Raw genomic sequence first — 20,511 nt, 5'->3', positions numbered from 1 at the left:
AAAGCTGCTATCCTCAAACCAGGGACTTTTAAATGAAAATGCTGCCTCTCCCTCCCTTGGCCTTCCCAGCAGGCTGGAGCTTGCCCAACTCTACACAAAACATTTCTGTAGTACAAATGACCTTTTCCATTTCTTCCTTCAGATGCTTTTCATTTTGCTCAAAAGAATCTTTTTGTCTTATAATCTCTTCCTTTAAATGCCTGATTTCCTCTGAGAGCTCTGCAATATGCTGTTTCTCAGAGTTGGAGAGAGTGAGCTTGGCTTTGTGCTCTTCCTCCAAAACAGACGCTCGCTCAGCCACCTCCATCTCAACCTGATGTGCTACATCTTGAGCACTCTGCAGACACAGTTTGGCAATTTCTGGAAAGAGAAAAAAAAAAAAAAAAAAAAGAAGAAAAAAAACCTAAAAATAAAATCCAAGCCAGAGAATAAAATGACAGACATTCTGGAATTTATCCTAACAGCTCCTATTGGTGCACAGAAATAAAGCTGAATATTGTCAGCTGTACAGTTTAGCAGTAGCCATGCTAACTACAGGACAAGGAGAACTGCTCAGCTAGATGATTTTACACTCTCTTCCATTTTATTACCACCTAGGGAATTTACCAGTATGAACACACAGAATGATCATAAAACCTGTGGCAGGACTTCCCTCCTGATCTGCAACAGCCAGAGGAGCAGAGTTTCTTTCTGGACAACCTAATGGCAGATTTATGGAAGTTTTATCTCCTCTTGTGCACATCGTATTTGCACAAGGCATTTCCCCAAAAGTCAGATGGGACAAATATCTATAAACATTCTAATTTAACCAGTTCTGATATCCTCTCTAGTGTTAAAAATAAATAATTCAATATAAGAAATAAGGGCAAATTAAAAAAGCTCTACTAATCCTTTTAACCAACATACAGTGGAATACAATTATAACCATGTATGTTGAATTGGCTAACTAAGCTATGTATTGTTAGTCCAAATGTTTGTATGATAATGCCCTTCAAGGCATCAAAAATGGAAATCTGATCAACTCCTTTTAGCAACTGCTCCACAGTTCTTGTAGTTTTTTACTACAGAATAAACAACTTCAGGTCACCACATCTTTGGAAAGGCAACTCAACGTGCCCATAAGTGCTCAATGAAAGGGATTAACATCTGTTAAGTGTTCCCCATAGCTTAGGGTAAACTAGTAAGTTTAAAACTTCTTCAGATAAGCCTGTTTAAAGAAAAATACAAGCCACATAAGCAGCTTACTCTTTCCCTTCCCAGTCTGTCAGACCATCCTACCTTTAGAATGTTCTTCTGAAAGTTGGGCATGGAGCTGCTCAAGTTCTAAACAATGGTTTCTTTTCATGGCCTCAATTTCTGTGGCATGTTTGTCTGACAGATCCATCTGCATTTTCATCAGGTCCTCTTTATACTGAAGTGCAAGGGAGGATCTTAAGAAATCCAATTCATGCCTGTGCTGTTCTGTAAGTTGTAGTTGCAAACAGGCAAATTCTTCCTACAGAAATAAAGGGTTAGAAAGAGATCTTTAGCTCCTTCAAGAAACCATGATGAGAATCTTTCAATGAGAGAAAGGAAAATTCCAAACTCTTAGCCAACTTGAAACAAGCTGAGCTAAAATGCTGAGATCTTCAGTTAGCAGCAAGGTGCATGAAAATAGGGGCATAAATGTAAGAGGGCCAAATTAGCATCTTGGCTTGAAGAGAACAAGGACAGGCACAATTACTAGCAGAACTACAGAAGAGAGAAACACCATGCATTCTGCACTTGTGTAGAAGAACTGAGAAGCTCCTTACTCAGCACAGGATAACCCAAACAGCACATAAAATTACAGAGCACTGTTTCAGCTGTCCTACTCTACAGCTTCTCTGAGGCTGAGAGCTATTTAAGGTTGGTAGTTTACAACATTCTTGTCAAAAATAATTAAGCCCTACTAAACATCTGAAATCAATTTACTCTTGGTAAGAGGCAGGAATCAGACATCAGTTTTCATACAGGTCATATAAAGAACATTAGAACTTTTAATATATCAAAAATCCTACCTGTTGTTGTTCAAGCTGTTGGTTTAGCTGACCAAGTGCAACACTTCTCTCTTTCTCAGCAGTCTCTTCAAGAGGTGTGACAGAAGAACTGAGAAAAGGGTTTTAAAGTTTAAGACTGTGACATGTCATGAATCAAGTTAAATTTAATTAATGGACTTATGGTATAGTACTGAAATTAAGCAAAAACTATTAACAACTGCTCAGGACTGGGCCATCACCCAATGCTGAATCCCAATAGGCTAACATCATCTTTTATGTTAAAACAAAATAAAATTTAAGCTTGCTGCCATAAAATGAAAGGGAAAAGAACAGATCACCTGATGTTTCCTGCTTGATCTTGGCTCATTTCCAACTCTGACAGTGAATATTCCGTCAGTTCCTGTGGTCTCTGATGCAACAAATCCAATTCTTCTTTGTAGTTTTCTTCAGCAACAATTAACTTGTTTTCAAAATAAAGTCTCAGTTGTTCCAATTCAGCTTCATGCTCCCTGTCTCTCTGCTGACGCTGCTGTTCAAACTCCAGTTTTAAACACTCTATGTCTTTTACCTGGGATGCTCGAGCCAGGAGCTGCTCTTTTAGCTCTGGAATGGAGACAAAACCAACACAAGCACTAAGAATACGTCTCTTTAGGCTAAGTCATTCTGTGAAGATTGGATTCAGTTGCTGAGTGTCAGTGGTTTAGGAATGGCATTGCCCCATTAATATTTCCACTAAAAACACCAGGAGCCACTCCCTTTTCAATCGCAGTCATAAAAGGCACAGATCACAGGTTGAGGCAAGAACCATTTGCTGGAAGTAGCAACGAGGTAAGAAAAAATGAACTTCTGAAAGAAAAAATTCCCTTCCTCTGAAGACATTGAAAGTTACACTGCATTCAGAGAAACCATCTTCATGCTAAGAATCAAAATCACCAACACACCGTTAGCTCTCCTCGTTTTCTTGCAGTCCAGGACTAGGCTGGTAACAAGCAGAGTCCTGCACTATTGCTCCATCTTCACACCTGCTTGCTTTTGTAGCACCCAGAAGCAATAAATTATCTAAGAACATTTATTTGCTCCAGGCAAAACGACCCAAACAAAACCCAATTGAACATAAACTGTGCAGAAAACCAAGAATCACAGGAAGGGAAATAAAATAATTTCTTGATAATTTTAATGATTTGCTATCCATTGTGTGCTCAGAGGCTGAACTGACTGGATTAAAAGAATCTACCAATAAAACAAGAATAATACAACAGGAATGCAGTAAAAAGCAGCTACCAAGGCTGGTACAGCTACCAAGCCTGGTACAGCAAGCTGCCCTCCTTCCAGAGAGAGAGAACAACAGCCAGCAAGCACTGCAGCCTTTTCATTAGCCCTCTGACAGCCTTCTTCCTCACCTTCTGTATTAAAGCAGCAGCACTGTTATGGGAAATTAAAAGGTACAAAAAAAGGGAAAAAAATCTCAAGAGAGATAAGTTTTCCCAATAGCTCAATCTTCCAAATAATTCACGTTAGTTAAATCCCCAAAGAATCAACCGAAGAGGGAAATACATTTCATGAAGGAACTTGGAGAAGTTCCTTGAAAATAAACAGCTTGCCCAGAGAAAAGCAGTTGCTTATGTTACATAAGAGAAACTTAAGAAACCTTGATGGAAACAGAGGATGCCATCCAGGAGCAACACAACCGATTTTGTGTAGCAAACCAGAAAATGCAAATGTGGCATGAAAAAATTCTCACAAATGCAAACAGAAAGAGGAAGAGAAGAAATAACTGTTCAAGGCCAGGTTGGATGGGGCTTGGGTAGTGGTAGGTGTCCCTGCCCATGGCAGGGGTTGGAATGAGATGATCTTCAAGGTCCCTTCCAACCCAAAACACTCCATGATTCTGTGAAGTAAGTCCATGCTTCCGAAGGGAGAAGCTGCCAGGCATGGGGACCAGGGGAATCAAGGGACAAGTGACCATCAATGCTATAGGGAAGGGAAGTCCAACCTGACACAGGTAGGTTTTGCCTAACCAGCAAAGCGTACTAGCACAAAACTAAGCCAAAAGAGTGTTTTGTTGTTTTGAAATGGCATGTCATTCTTCAACCAGAGCAGCAATCACATCATGCAGCTGCTGTGATTTGAATCCTACCATCGATCCAAATGCATGGTCAAACCATCACTCAAATGAAGAACAGTAGAGTAAAACAAAACACCTTCAAGACCTTACACAACAAAAGAGATTCTTACTTGGATCATGGGCCTGCATTCTGGTCCCACCACCTTCAAAAAAGATGAAGAAACAGAAAGGATCCAAAGAATGGGATTGTGAGTCATTAGAAACATGGAAAGACATGTAAAGGGTTAAAGATTAGGGCTACAGAGAATAATTCCAGCAAGTACCATATAGTGCTATGTACTATAATTCAGTAATAGCAAAACAAAGATGAAATAGCCAAGGTAAAGTCTGCCTAATAGAAAAAATTACTTATTTAGTGTATGACCAAACCAAACAATACCCTAATTCAAAAGCTACCTACAGTTGTATTATTCAGAAAATCTGAAATAGTATTTGAAGTATGTTACTTGTGCCTTCTGTTGTAACTACCCCAGCAGAACTCAAGAACCTCATGTTAGAGTCTCAACACAAAGAGAACACTGGCAGAGTCATGGTCTCCAGATTGCTTTTTTATTCCTCAAAAGTTCTTCACGTGTTGCACATGTCTGTGCAGACATATCTAAGATACATTGTATTTTATTTCAAAAGTGTATGCCATCTCCAACCACTGCACTGCAAAACTGGCTGTTTTATTCAATATTACACCTGAGTCTTGAAACACAAACAGGAGCACATTATCACACTGACCAGCATTTTCTCCAGTTTTCAATTACATGATACTTAATTTGATATTTTGATGAAAAACCTTTAGTTTTCACTCAAGGTTTTTATAGTGTGCAGAAAGGGAGTGGAAAGGGAAAGGAAAAACACAGGGGAAGCTTTTCCTCACAGTCATACCATGCAGAACCTGTCATCTAACACTGACTCAGCTCAAAATAGAGACCACTGGGCTACAACCCACTGACACTGTGGCCTTCCTGTGTGTTACTGGCACACAGTTAAAAGCATTTTGTGTCAATAATGTGCACTTCTGCATGAAGAAAAGGCAAAAAATAAAATGTGTCAGTTTTGAACGTACCACTTAGCTCTTGTCGATTTGCTCGGGTACTGTCAAGCTGAGACCAAAGCTGCCTGATTTCTTCTTGTGACTGAGCCTTGAGTTGCTCATGCTCCATCTGAAGTTGGTCCAGCTACAAAAAAACATGTTCAAAACAAAACAAAAAAAACCACCACAACTTGTTAAACAATTTCTTTCTCAGGGCTCATTTTACATGCAAGGGACACTTCTGTCAGAAATAGATGGAAACAGTGGCAACACCACTCTCAGCTCCTGACAGTATCAGAGATACTGAGTAGCAGCATCTCAACTATTACACCCACTCTTCTGAGATGGAAGAATTTGTTCCTGATGCTATAATTATCTTCTTTGGCCAGAAAAATAAGACATTAAATGTGAGAACCAGAAAATTAGGAACATAAATACAGAGGAAGAGCTGGCACCAAATGGCATAAAGGTAACTGCATGCCAAAGGTTTTGAACTCCTATGGAAATTCCCAGAGTATCTAACTGCTTCATTTTGCTTTTCAAAAATGTCCCTAAATTCAAACAGGTCACCCAAAGGATATGCATATGGTCCAGTTTTTTGTTACATAAAGAGTAATCAACTACTCTAAACAACTAAGGAAATGTAATTTACCTCCTTCTGAAGGCCATGTTCTTTTTCTTGGCTTTTCCTTTTAATGTCTTCTAGGAGTTGGTTATGTTCAGCCTGCAGCTGTTCTTGTAATTTGGTGATGGCTAACTGGTGTTGTTTCTCCAATTCCATACATTTCACTAAAATTAAAAATTAGTTTTGTTACTCCCTTATTCTGATTAATCAATAACCTGTACAACTTCTGTGCAACAAAAATAGAAATGCATGTCTCTAGATTAAGCACCAACTTTCAGGGAATCACAGAAATGCCTGGACAGTAAAGTATTTGAAAGTCAAACATTTTTATGCACTGCTTCATAGTTCTCTGCATCCCACACTGTAAGGTAGCCAAGAGACAACAATTCATTCCATTACAACTTAACTATACAAAATCCAAATGCAATTTTTTGTTAGAAAAAGCTTCTATTATTATTCATCAGTTTTGATTAACTCAGCAACTGTCAAAACAGGTTTTCAGATGGCAGCAAAACAGCACTTCCCTTTAATATTCACCTGCATCCCATACTCTGTGGAAGTGAAAATGCAACAATGCTATTCAAGTTTTAAACAATTTTTTATTTACAACCTGTTGTCTAGACAGTCTCATGCCATCATCCCAGTTTTTACATAAGGCTACATAAAGACATCCTGGATTTGCTATTATACATGTTGTAAAATCACTTAGCTATGTCACTGTTCAACAAAACAGCTGCCTCCCAGACCATGATACTCACTTTTAGATTGTACATTCTCAACAGAAAGAAGCCCCAGCTCTGCTCTGACTTTTTCCAAATCCATTTCCAGAGATTTCTGCAGTGCAATCATCTCAGTCTCATGTTTTTCACACAGCTCCTCACACACGTCTTTTAAACGTCTATCAGACTCTAATTCCCAGTCTCTTCTGAGGGTCTAAGAGAGTAAGACATGCATTATATTAAAGCAAATATGTTCAGTAAATTAATAATCTTTTCTCCATTTATTTGTCCTTTACAATAAATGTGTAGCAGATCTGGGACTTGTTCCAGCTCTTGTCTTCTGAAAGGAGTTTTATTTTTTTCTTGTATAAAGAACAGAATTTGTACCTCTAATGCCTGGACATGTGTCTCTTCCATTTCCAATTCTATTTTCTTTCTCTGGTCAACTGTGAAATAAAACACTTATTAATAAATTTATGTAAAATAATATTTAATGATAAGCAGAAATATGGATGAGAATACAATTTTCAACATCAAACTCAGGACTTCAATGGGCAGGCATAGAGCAGGGTAAGATGCTGGGTTCTATCCACACTTGCTGTTATGTTACATCCTACTAGTTCAATTCCATTTTAGAAAACATTCTAGAGCTTACAGCTGCAAAGACAACTCAAAGTAAAGTTCAATTTAATTAGTAAAGCCTGCTTAAGTCTACAGAGAACATGATACTAAAAAATAACCCTTAAGATATGAATTCAAATGACCTATTGATGTAATTTTAACATTTCACTGCGCACCGCCATGAGCACAGAATCATCTCTAGAAAGGAGGAGTAGCATGCAGCAGGTAGGAAACTTCAAACTTCTTCTACAAATCTCTAGGAAAAAAAGACAGCAAGACAGATGCCACTAGCTGCTCAGTTATCACTGACACCAATAGATTCTTCCTTCCCAGCTCCTCCCTCGATTAATTCCAGCTTCTTGTTCAGCCTCCTTTTTTGATCTGCAGGAACCCTGTAAAGGCCTATCAGCCACCCTCCCACAGCATCAAAGCACTGTTGCCCAGGTTTACTTATAATATTTAATAGTTTAAAATATGCAACCATTATTTCAAGTCTTTCCATGGGAAATGAAAACTTAGGTATTATGTTACATTGCCAAAACATACCTTAACAGCATTGATATTAGAACTGTATCTTGACCTCCTCCTGCTCCCAAATCCCACTGTGCTATCAGTTCACTGCACTACTGGTGGCGACAAATGGTTTCCTACTTTTAGGTCAAAAAGAAACACCCTTAAATGAATGTTCTCTTTCTCTTAGGGAAGGACAACTAAAGGAATGGTTTCTACAGCTTATTTCAGAGCTCAGAGGGGTGTGATGAGCAGCGCAGAGTCCAGCTGGAGGTCTGCAACTAGCAGCACTCCCCATGGATCTATCTAAATACAAGGGAAAACTTCTTTACTCAGGGCAACAGAGCCCTGTAACAGGCTGCCCAGAGAGGCTGTGGAGTCTTTTTCTCTGCAGATATTCAAAACATGCCTGGACACAACTCTGTGCAAATTGCTCTGGGTGAAGCTGCTCTAGCAGGGGTTTGATGATCTCCAGAGAGCCCTTCCACCCCTACCAGCCTGTGATTCTGTAAACTCCTTCAGTCAAGTGCTGCAAGATCCACCTTTCTCCAGAAATTCCTCAAGCTCTGCCATATGGCTTAAAAATGGTCTGACCTGGAAGGAGGGAAATTTACCAAACAATGCCAAGAGCATCAGCAGCAGGCCTTCAGTACTGCGAGGTGCAACTGCCTTCCTGTTTATGCCACAACACAACTGGATATGAAGCCCAGCTCAGAGGACACCCAGCTACAGGTTCTCACCCAGCCTTTCAGCTCCTTCCCAACTCATTCCTAACACTGAGAGGGTAAGCCAAGAAGTACTCACATATCTTCTCAGAAAGACAAAAGTAGTGCAAGAAAAGTAGGGTAAGAAAACCCCTGACAAAACATAAGGAGTAAGAGCTCTACTCCTTGCACTGATCAAGTTCTTTATGAGAACTTGGTCTAAAGCCTCCTGAAAGAAAGTAGTTCAGTTTAGCACTGATTTACAGATGAAGAACAATTAAACTTAGGTCTGCACAACTTCATTTTCGTGTATAAAACATGTACTCTTGCACGTGGCAGTCCTGCCCGTACCAGAGGGAACACCAGCTGTCATTCACAGGCCAGCTCTACACCAAGACAGGAACCTGTGCAGGGAGAAAATACTTATTCCTCAGTTTTAATACCTAGTTCTTGCTGATACTTGGACTTAAGGTCTTCCTTTTCCTTCAGACACTGTTCTTTGATCTTCTCCCACTCCAGCTGGTGGCGGCTTTGCAGAATTGCTACCTCCTGAGCTCGTTTGTCGTTGAGCATCTCCCGCAGCTCCATGAGGGCTGTCTCCTTCTCTTTCCTCAAGTTGGACTGTGTCAGCTCCAGCTGAGAGGTGTGCATATTGTTTAAGGTCAGGCGCAAAGCTTCCAGTTCAAGGGTGTGCAGTGTCTGCAGTGGAGTAAAAAAGGGTTTCTCTCCCTCCCCTCTAATGAAATGTGCTCACTTTTTCATAACCGGTTTCAGTTTTGATTGTTAAATACATCTAAGTTATGCCTTCCTATACCTGGAGAGTGCTTCTTTATGGCAAGGACCCTTAAAAGAAACCTTAAAATAAGATGCTGTAATGAGATTTGAATGATTCCAGTGCAATGTAAAAGGCTTTTCTTACCTGACCCTTAATTTCCTACAAAATACGCTGTATCTGTCCACTTCCTCACATGAAAGCAGAGCACAAGCTCACCCCAGCCCTTCACTGTCTATTAAAAGAACTCCTTATGTTTGCTGTTGGTTATAATTTGTTAACAAAATAGTTTTAAGTGATATTGGAGAAGTAGAAATAAAATTCACCACCTCTCAATTCTTAAGCAGACTAACCAGTGTACCAGTAGGTTGTAACACAACTAACACTAGACATATTCTTTCAATTTCCACTTTGCATTTAGTGGAAGTGTTCAAAAACCCAGGAAATATATAGAAGTAAAAGTCAGATTTTCACACCTCAGCTTAGCAAGAAAGCATTCGTAATTATTAATAGTGGGATAATTAAAAAGTGGGAGGGGGTTTATATACTTTATAAAATTTACTTGTTAAACTTCCCAAGACAAAAAAAATTACAAAGCTGCATTTTCTGTCTTAAAATCATCAATTTAAACATCCAGTTTCCTTTAGAATTAATGTTAGTATAACTGCAGTGAGGATTCTGGAGAACGCCTCTTAAAAAAAAAAAATCTCTTCTCCCACCCACCAAGAGAACATTCTTTTTTCTTTGGCTGCAGCACCATGTGAAAGAGCACATGTAATAATCACAAAAATTAAGGAGAAGGCTCCTTGATTTCTGTGTGTGCTGGAGATCATCAACAGCCAGCTCAGAACTGCATTAATCACTGTTTCCTGCTTTTACCTGGGACTGGAGCTGAGCTTGCTCATGCTCTGCTCTCTGTGTGGCTGCCATTTGCTGCTGGAGTTCATCCAAAAGGTGCCTCTGCTCTTCCTTGAGCTCAGCACGGAGCTTCTCCATCTCCTCAGCGTGTTTAGCAGCCAGCTCAGAGATCTCCCGATCGTGCTCTCGTTCGTGAACCTGCAGAGAATACTCACATGAAAAGATTTCTTCAATATATGCTCCCTTAGCCCTAATTATGGAACAAGAATTCCCCCCCGACCCCAAATCAAAACCACCACAGAAACAATCAATCAACAGAATTCTGTGTCTCTAAAATGCTTACGCTGCTTATGTGACAATGCAAAATGACTATTTTTCAAAAAGAAACCAAATTATAGCACTTACCTTTTTTATTATAGCAATCTCTTCCTTTCTTTTTTCTTCCAGCTTCTGTTGTTCTTCCACTTTGTCTTTTATTTCAGCATTTAACTCTCCTATCTGAAAACAGGCATACAAACATTTGCAATGGCTACCTTAAGCATTCTGAAATCCCACGACTCCTGCAGTTATCAGGGCTTCCTACCTCTCTCTGGTGTGCCAAACTCACTTCAGTTAATTCAGCAAGGTGCCAAGTCTCCATCTTATCCATTTCCTCTTTGTAATGCTTCTCCATCCTGGACTGAGCCTCCTGGGCAGCCTGACAGGAATCCTGCAAGCGAGCCTCAAGCTCCAAATGAGCCTTTTTCAACTGAGCAATTTCTTCAGTCAATTGCCTTTTTTCCTCACTGTATTCAGTAGTCTTTTCCTGTATTTCAGCAGTAAGTTTATTAATTTCTTGGTTGCTGAGGTGCAACCTGTCCTCATGGCTCAGTCTTTCACACTCATGTATTTCTTTCATGTTTTTCATTTCAGCATTAAGCTCGTGGATGTTTTTCTCAAGGTCCTCAATGATGCTAGCATGTTCTGCTAGTGCTTTTTCTGCTTTCACTAGATCCCCTTCCACACTGGATAGTCTCTCTCTTAAGGCTGCTTTTTCCTTCAACAGAAGTGCTAGATTTTGTTCTTTATTACTGATTTCAGCTTTCAGCAACTCCTGTTCCTTTAGCAATGTCTCTTCAGATACAGTTTTCTGACTGAACAGCTCTGCTATTTCCTGGTTTTCAGCCTTCTGAGCATTAAGCTGGCTTTGCAAAGCCACCAACTGACTGCTAAAAAGAGCCTGCCCTTTGCTTGTCACAGAATCAGAAGCCGTTTTCTGCTCCTGAACATCTCTCACTAAGTGCTCCTGAGTTTGCAGCTGCATCATCAACATGTCTCTTTCCTCCTGGAGGTCCTTCACCATTTCTAGCCAGGTAGAGGGGTTTGACACTTGTGTTAGAGATGCCTGGCCTCCATCCTCACCCTGCTGCTTTACTAGAAGCATGAGTTTATTTTCAAGTTCTCTCTCCTTCTCTATTTGGTGAAGTTCTTTTTCACAACAGATCTGTGCTTCATGTTCTTCTTCCACTTTTGCATGCATATGAGAGGGCTCAGACATGGCCTTTTCCCAGTTTTGGACAGCTTCTTGGGTGTCCTGGTAAGGTATTTCCAAGGCTGACTCCTGATGGAGCTGTTCAGCTGGCTTCAGATGTCTCTCTGCTAAACACATCATCTCATCATCCCCTGTATCACTGTGGTCTCCAGTTTTCTTTTGCTGCAGGGAGCCATCTGACACATATGAAACAAAGGCCTCTGCTCTCAGCTCTGCCTCATCAAAAATGTCCTGAGCCAAGGCACTAAGACACATCCCCTCATCAAGGCTCGAGTTTAATGGAGAAGATACAAAACCTCTGCTGGGTTCCAGGAGCACACTGTGGTCTAACCCATATGTGCTGCATCTGCTCTCTTCAATGGCACGGCCCTCTGAAGAGCTGGACACACAGGAGTCCTCTGGAGTTTCTGTGGAAATGAGATATTTAGCCAATATACCTTCATCACCACTGAAAAGCCCTAGCTCTGACAAGGGTCCTTCAGACAGGTTCTGCCCTTCACTACTTCCATTATCCTTCATGATCTCTAAATTGGTTGTTTCTTCTAATTTATCCCTTGAGGAGTCATGCTGGAACTCCAGCTCTCCATGCACTGGCTCATCCCCACCTTCTGACTGAAGTGCTTTGTCCCACACCTCCTCAAGATGCACTCCCTGCAACTGAGACATCCCTGATAAAATCTGGTTTTCCCTCAATTCCAGTAACTTTTTATTGGAGACAATCTCTCCATCATGCTTTTGCCTTACATCTGTAGTTTTTTCAGCCTCATAAAGCCGCTTCTCATTTAATTCCTGGATGTAGGAATTCAGTTTCTGAATCTCTTCATTCAAGGACTGTTTTTCTTTTTTGTATCTCTGGGCTTCCTTTGCTTGCTCTTCTGCATAAGAAAGTTGATATTTAAGGCCATCGATTAAATCCTTGTATTTAGTTTCTATTTCAGATTTTTCCCTCTGAAAGTCTTCCCGCTGGTTTTCAAGTTTCTTCTTCAAATTTTCTTTACTAATTTCAGATTCTCTTAGCCTAGTATTTAAGTCAATTATTATGCCATTCAAATTCTGAACGTGCTTTTCAGAATTCAAAGCACAGAGTTCTTTCTTTAACTGTTCAAGATCATTTTTATATTTTAAAATAATTTCTTCTTCATAAACCTGCTTGGCTTCTGCAATCTCTCTTCTGTAACACTTCTCCAGCTCATTCCTCAAGTTATCCAACTGTCTGCAAATATCCTTCTCATGACTGATTTTCAGTTCTTCAATATGTTGCTGTTCTTTCACTTTGGATAAAGCAATTTCTTTTTTTAATTCTGTTATTTCTGAGTTCCGGAGAGAAAGTGTATGCTGTAGTATGGACAAGCCACATCTTTCTGATGTCAGAAGATCTTGAAGACTTTTAATAAATTGTTCTTTTTCATCTATGCTTTTGTGTAGCTCTTGTATTGTATCTTTCATATCCTCTTCCATCTGAGCAAGCAGATTTTCTTTATCTTTGGTATTCTTAAAAATAAAACATTACATATAAAATATGCAGTGATTTAATTTCATTAAGTCTCATGTTTTTAATTTGCATTCAGAAATAACAACGTTTAAGGTTTCTATTTATGGCACTACTAGTTACATTCTTAAAAGAAACCAGGCATTAAGCTGTTTCATTAATATATGTTAGCCATCACAATCCCAATAAATTTATTTCTACATAAAAATACTTTTTCCATGAATATGTCACTCCAGCAAATTCAAGTTATCACCAAATTTGAAATAATTTAACAACCACCAAAAAAATAAAATATGTCTTTACCTTTTGAGAAGACTCCAGCTGTACTTCTAGATCCTGTGCTTTCTCACGCAGTATCTGCAAGTGTGCATTTTGCTCTCTGAGATGATCCTGAAACAAGGACATTTGCTGCTGGACTTCTAGTCCTTCGTTTTTCCTGAGACTTTTACTCCTCAGCATCTCAGTAACCTGGACACATAAAAGGCACTCACAGTCAGGAGAAAGTTTATATCCAAACAATTCACACACAAGACTCACTGTAAGCAAGTGTATTTACAGATTTACCCTAAAGCTTTCATGCTCAAGGACTAAAAATCATCCTAAAAAGGCAGACAACACTCATCATGTTTTAGATACTATTACTTACTGAAAAGATGCAAATGTTAGATAATCTATCCCTATGGTGAACTTTCTAACACTATGAACCTATAAATCTGGCATAATAAATCATACTGAATCCCTCCAATACCAAGCAGAACTTCTGATGGACTGGACATGCCATTAAGAGGACAATGAACAAAACCAGTCTTTTCTGCAAAGGATTTGCAGCTCATTTACTGAAGTTTCTAGAGGATTTTTCCTCTCCACATTCCTTCAAATGAAAGGAAAACACTTCCCCCACCAGGGTAACATAAAATGTGTTTTATTTAACATATTTTTTCAATATGTTGCTAAAACCAAGGAAGAATATATAAGACAGCATTAGTGCTTTCATCTGTTATCAAAGTTGTCATCCTTCCACAATGTGCATCATCTCACTAGACTTATTTAGAATATGCCTGAAATGCTATTTAGAGGCTTGATCCTTGTCTTTCAATGGCTATGGTGCAAATCCCAAACACCTGCTGAGTAGCCTTCACTTCTACCACATTTTGCTGTTGCAACCAGAATTGTAGATATAAAGCAGTATTTTTTCTTATTTTACAGAATTTCATTTAGCAGACAGTTTATTTTTCAGGGCATAAGCAACTTTAAAATAATTCCTGGACTAAAAAGTCTCAGTTTTTCTTTTTAAGGTTTTTAAACCCCTTTCTCTTCCTATCCAGACTTTTAAAATAGGTAATCCAGTTAAAGGTAATCCAATTCTCATCCTGAAAACCTGAAACAGTTACTATACAGAAACATTTCTCTTTGATGAATTCTACAAGGCTCCAAGGACAATAAATCCATAGGGTCAGAGAGAACAGCCACTAGAACACTGAACATCACCAAGAAAGAACAAAACACTTTTGAAAATACATTTTCAAGCAGAGAAAGGCTGCAGTGTATCTCATTACCTAGGCATCAGACCCATGATCAACCTTTGCACTGAAGCAGGTTCCTCTGTGTCATATAGGCTGCTTGAACCATGTTATTTTAAATTTCTTTCTTTGAGCCAAGTCCCATTACCTCAGCACAAGAAGTTTCTGTCTAACAGCTGAGATGTTCCAGCTGCCCAAGCAGAAACTCAGATTTCTCTGGCAAAGGACAAATGATCACATGCAAACCCAAATTATATAGCAGCAGTTGTGTACAGGCCAAAAACCACTTGTGGGGGGACATTCCCCTACCACAGAAGGGCTGATCTGTTCTGCCTATCAGCTGGGGCAATAGCTCAGGGCGTCTTCCCCCACACAAGAATTTGCCAACTGGTGAAATATCTCAGGCCAGACATCTGTCTGGTAGTGAGGTATTTCTGGCACCATGGAGGTGACATTCCCAGCTGACAATAAACATCTTGCCTTGGGAGAGAGATTGAAGGATGATAAGCTTGAATTTCTGACTGACAGACACTTTACAAACTATAAAAGCTACACCAAATTTTCACAAGGCACAAGTCTTCTGCACATTCTGTGGAAATGTATGGGGCTTTCCCCCAAAGTTGGGATGCCTCTTTCTGGTTGCTCTCTTGGGAGTTGACTGAAAGGAATCTGTGCACCTCATCATCAGTTTGGTGGTAAGTTACATTGACTCCTAATCTTTACTATTTCTTTGCTAGCTATAATATAGGTACCTTTATGCTGTGCATTGTTTCATGTAATTTACTAGTAGTTCTTTGTTTCAACCTGTAAAATATGGAATTCTGTTTAAGACCAATTGTCTGTTAATCTTCTGTCTATGAGTAAGTAAATCATATTCATTGAGCTGTCATTTCCTACAGGGGTCAGAACTCATTTAGGTGTGCCTCACCTGAATTCAAGCTGCTGCCAAAAATCTGAACCTAAGGCAGGACTTGCCTAACGCTTTCACTTGATCTGTAACACCACTAACAACACTGAGTAAGACTCCCTAACAAGGGCTTAAGTGATGAACAAAGAAGTGCAATGACCTTCAGAACATTATGCAAGCAAGTGGAAAATATGAGGATATTTCCAGGACTTCTCCATAGCAAGCAGAAAAAAACCCTGAAATCATCTTCACTGCTGTGCTACAAACTGAACTATGAAGAGCTATGTCATCAGCTCAACGTTTTTACACTCCTAGTCTAAAGCTGTTCTCTGTAAGGACACACAAATTGGAGGCACACCTGATGTAACTGGAGCTGTAAATCATGGATCTGACCAGCCACGTGTGAAGCCTCTTCCTGTAGCTCATCCCGGTCTTTCCTGGCTTGTTGAAGGCAGGTTGTTAACTTCCTGATGATTTCATTCTGCTCTTGAACAGTCATTTCCTACAGGGCTCAGAAGAAGTGAACTTTTAACATTAAAATATTTAATATTAAATTTTAATTTAATTATTTTAATATTAAATTTAATAGCAAATATTCAAATATTAACATATTTGGAAGCAAGTAGATTTTCTTGAAGCAAAGGCATTGGAGAGTCTGTGGTTACATTTCAGTTTTAACCAACTTGTGCCAAAGAAGTCTCTGTGTCCAAAGACGATGGCAGGCATGATGGAAGAGGAGTCAAACTGATCTCAGAGATGACAAACTTCATCAAAAGTGATTTTAAAAAGAAATTATGGGATACCAGCAATGAAATTGGAATTTTTACTTCCAAATTTGTAGCTCTTAATTGATGTGAAAAGCAACCAGGCTTTTGAAAAGGATATAATGAATACTTAGGACCCCCTAAATTGTTTCCTATCTGCCACCAATTTCCTTCAGTCATGTGAGAGCAAGCTAATGAGATACTTTCATTCTATTTTATGTTAATAACATTTATCTTTTCATTTTATTTCTCACCAACAGGAAATGCTTTTGTTTCCCCAGTCCTAGAACAAGAAAAAGAATATATAAAGGGGAAAGTAACTAGTCTCAGAAAGCACCTGGTAATAATTTACCTTTACACAGAACTGCAAAAGAAAAGAAATGCAAAGTATTTTATTAATATTCTGGAAGAGAATGCTGCTTTTTGCACTACATGTTAGCAAGGTGAAGTACTTCTCACTTAAAAACACAATAGGTTTTTGAGTCTTGCAGCTTAAATATTTTTAGGATTAAAATAAGGTAGTGTTATCCCCTTACTCAATTCTATGAAACATACCTGAAGCTGCATAGAATTGTTGTGCTGGGTGAGTTGGTCCTGCAGCTCATCCATTTGTACAGTGAGTCTTTCCACTGCTTCCTGTTTCTCCAGCAGTCTGCTCTCCAGCTGTGCTATCCTCACCTGACACATCTGAGCATCAGCCTCACTGTATTCTGCAGCAGAATTTATCCTATCTTTCTTCATAAAAAAAAAAAATCCAGAAACGCATTTATTCACTAAAAATACCATTTCTGGTTTGTGCTTAGTCTGAAAACAAATTCAACTTCAAAGTTAAGTTCTCGGCAAATTCTACTTTAAAAGTAAATCAACACTGGGACTTTGTATCTAATAGAAACATTACATACATAAAGTCCTTAATGCTTAAAAATTTCAAGTTAAAAATGATCACAGATAATACATTTTCATGATAGTTTAAGGTACAAAAGTAGAGTGATTCCATAGCACCAAATGGTGACAACATGCCATTTTGGCATGTATTGGGCTTTAAATACCTCCCTCCAGCTGTGAGGAAGGAAGCAGAATACTACCAATTTAAACAAAGCTTTTACATCCATCTCACTAGGTAACAGTCCACTCAAACAAGAAACAACAATGTAAAGCTCTTCAACTGAAATTTCTGTGGTTTCTCGGGAGCAACATTGTTACAATCATCACAGAGGATACTGTATTTTGTTTTGAATATTTTTGGTTGCATTGTATGAAACAATGGAAAATGAACCCACATTCAATTGGAAAAATTAAAAACATTCCAATTTCTCTGGGCAAAGTCTATGATTTTACAAAACCCAATTTTCTTAGCAATCAATTTTCACAGCTAGTACATGTACATACAGAGAAATGTCTGGTTTATAAAACAGTAAAATCCTATCAGTTTTATCATGTCTGATAACATGTTCAATGAATCACTTTAGTAACCAATTATCAAGTCTTCTCTCAGCTCTATCCAGCATCTTTTACTAAAGATACATCCTTTCACACTTACTTCAGCTGCATGATCATCCAGTGGCTCCCAGCTAGACAAATCAGTGCTGCCCTGGTAAATAAACAAAAAAACCCAAACACTTAATTACAACTATTTTAAATAAAAATAAGGAAAATAAAAATTAATTTGGAAACACCTTAAAACATGAGCCAGAAAGATCTGTGTTGTGAGAGACTGACTTTATGCTAAATCCAGCTGGTGTTTCATGGTGAAATGAACTAAACTGCAAACAAACGAAAGTATTGTAATGTCTACTTAAATTTAGGGCTAATTCTCAACACTGATTCAATGCTTGATCCTCTGCTGTTGTAGCTGGCAAATATTTGAGCAATCTTTAATCTACTACTAAAAATTAGACCAAGATGACTATTGCATTATTTGGAAAAGTCAGTCCACAGCTCTCCCTGCATTTTGATCCTGCTTGAAGTAGTTCCCAATGATTACTGTCTCCCTGGAGGTACCCTCTCCAGGTAACCTAGAATTCCAGTTGCTTTACAAACCAGCTATTTTGAAAAAAGCTCCTCAGTAGCAGTAAGTGATTTCTATTTTTTTCAATTTAAGCTCACACAAACGTAGCAAGGACACTGCTATGGCTGAGTGACAAAACACATTTTTCCTCAATGCAGACACCCATGTGTAGCCCCATAAAAGCCTTTGCAATACTCACAATTATGCTGAGGATATCCTGAAAGCATCGGGGATACCCTCACAACAGAAGGCAGGATAACACACACAGATTTTATCCCCCATCATTGCAGGTTTGCAAACACACGAGTTTGATGCTATTGTGATATGTTGTGAAAACATACCAACATATGGAGAGATGCTTTTGGTGCAGAAGGCACCAGCTCCCCAAAATTCTTTCCACAGAGAACATGACTACCTTTACAGAGTCATCAGTACATACATACTGAAATACATCAGACACAAGCAAAGTCACACTTTAAACAAATGGGTGGAAATAACATTTATGCTGGTTTTCCAGTGGCTACTAAGCTTGATGGAATAAATTATAGTTTTTCAGAAAACATTAAGCATATCCGAACCAGCCAAGTGATACAAAACCAAATTAATGATGTGATTATAAGGTTCTGGCAGTTTTTAATCTGTTGATCTCCCAGTCCAGATCTGCTGTTTCATGAATTCACAGCCATGTAAACTTAAGTCTGCCCAAAGAGAAGCCCATGGCAGTGAAAGGTGAAAGGCTTTAATTCAGGAGGCTAACACCTGCCTAGGCCATACTGTGGTGATGTCTCACTCAGTAAATGACATCACTTTGTTAGAGAGTAAACTAGAAGGGACAATAACACCAGATCACTTACCTCCCAAGGGCAGCCAGTGGCCAGTGCCAGTGACTAACACTAACACTCACCTGAGTAAAACAACCACCTGCAACACTTGTTACCTGCGGATGGAGCCGAGCAAAGGCAAGAAACACTAACATTTACCTGTGCCTCTGTTCTTGCCTCTGGAAGGCTGGTGTCTTCAGCCTGACCCTCTATGCCCTTGCCAGCATCTCTGGCTGCTACTGGGTGCTCTTCCTTCGGAAGGTCATGCGTGTGGACAGCCGAGCCCTTCCTCTTCGCCGCCTTTTTCTGCGACTGCGCGACGTCGCCCTTTGCTTTTCGCTGTCTGAAGTAAGCAAACTGTTCAGGAAAGATTGCAAGAGGTACAGGGAGAGGTAAGAAAGGAAAAAGTAGCAGGACCACAAGATTAACACAGTCATGGGTGACAGAGCTCCTGTCTTGATAAAATATATACATCTGCAGAAAAACTGCTTTATCTGCCTACTTTCCACACATTCACAACATACTGGATAACTGTGCCGTTAAGCAACAAATCTCACACCAGCACTAAATGCTCATTTCCACACAAAAACCAAAGTTTTACTCAGTGAAACTTTGTGTGTCAATGATAATCCAGAATCATGACAAAACAAATTAGTAAAGCAGCGAGTTGTCAATATACTAGAAGCACTAGGAAAAAATAATAACTGAGCAGTCTATCTGCAAGACCAGCAATAACAAGAACCCCCTTGTCATGGTGCCAGAACCAGCACACCCCTAAAAATACATCTAAACAGGTCTTAGCCAGCGTGAGCTTTGAGATGAGGATTCACTTCCGTTAATTTTAATGCTCCTTCCCTGCCATCCCCTTAAGAGAACACAGCAAAACTTCTTTGCCAGAAAGCAGCCTCCAGTACATAAATAGAAAATCAATTAAGCCAGGTCATTTTAATTTCTTCTGTTGAAGAATCAGATGCTCTACTTTATCAGGCTATCACAGCTCTACAAAGCTCCAGGGACTTGTAAAGAATGTCACTGACAATTTATTACCCAACTCTCCCTAACACTCTAAACAGCTTAAAAAGGATTATTGTTATTTTCAACTCTAGTATTGTGTTTAGGCAGCATTTCCAAGACACATCTCCCCCACAGCAGAAATCCAGATCTCCTTTTCCTAAAGAAAAAAAGACTTCTTCAAGGTTAAAACCACAGATTATCAAGTGCAGTGTTATATCCTTGTGATGAGACAAAACAGATAGCTAACTGATGACTGGATGTAAACCTCATTGCCAAGTTCTGCCAGCAATACACATGAAAATCCACTGCTTGATAGCTTGGTTTTCCTGCCAAACAGCCACCCTGCAGAAATATCTTGCCTCATTCTTCTCATTCAGTTTGTGAAAAGGATCTAGTTCAGTCCCTTCTCCTTAGAGGAACTTCCATTTGACAGCTTAGCTACTCAACAGGTGAACAGTTACACATCTGCTACAACCAGCAG

At 39.3% G+C, this 20,511-nt stretch overlaps 1 protein-coding gene across 1 annotated transcript in view; it reads right to left on the bottom strand.

Annotated features, from left to right (window-relative positions):
* Window positions 1-20,511, bottom strand: part of PCNT (pericentrin) — a 69,433-nt gene that overhangs the window by 45,927 nt on the left and 2,995 nt on the right. Inside the window, exons 2-19 of the mRNA XM_062506669.1 lie at window positions 19,176-19,373; window positions 17,728-17,778; window positions 16,743-16,922; window positions 15,782-15,925; window positions 13,300-13,464; window positions 10,560-12,998; window positions 10,382-10,474; window positions 9,998-10,174; window positions 8,790-9,045; window positions 6,899-6,957; window positions 6,551-6,725; window positions 5,820-5,956; window positions 5,201-5,312; window positions 4,254-4,286; window positions 2,357-2,621; window positions 2,040-2,127; window positions 1,279-1,495; window positions 122-360 (exon numbers count right to left, since the gene is read on the bottom strand). Coding sequence (XP_062362653.1) covers window positions 122-360; window positions 1,279-1,495; window positions 2,040-2,127; window positions 2,357-2,621; window positions 4,254-4,286; window positions 5,201-5,312; window positions 5,820-5,956; window positions 6,551-6,725; window positions 6,899-6,957; window positions 8,790-9,045; window positions 9,998-10,174; window positions 10,382-10,474; window positions 10,560-12,998; window positions 13,300-13,464; window positions 15,782-15,925; window positions 16,743-16,922; window positions 17,728-17,778; window positions 19,176-19,373 — 5,028 coding nt within the window. The remainder of the gene's footprint in view (window positions 1-121; window positions 361-1,278; window positions 1,496-2,039; window positions 2,128-2,356; window positions 2,622-4,253; window positions 4,287-5,200; window positions 5,313-5,819; window positions 5,957-6,550; window positions 6,726-6,898; window positions 6,958-8,789; window positions 9,046-9,997; window positions 10,175-10,381; window positions 10,475-10,559; window positions 12,999-13,299; window positions 13,465-15,781; window positions 15,926-16,742; window positions 16,923-17,727; window positions 17,779-19,175; window positions 19,374-20,511) is intronic.

The sequence above is a fragment of the Cinclus cinclus genome, chromosome 21 (genome assembly GCF_963662255.1).
Source record: "Cinclus cinclus chromosome 21, bCinCin1.1, whole genome shotgun sequence".
In the NCBI taxonomy this organism is placed as follows: domain Eukaryota; kingdom Metazoa; phylum Chordata; class Aves; order Passeriformes; family Cinclidae; genus Cinclus; species Cinclus cinclus.
This window is presented reverse-complemented; position numbering and strand designations above follow the sequence as displayed.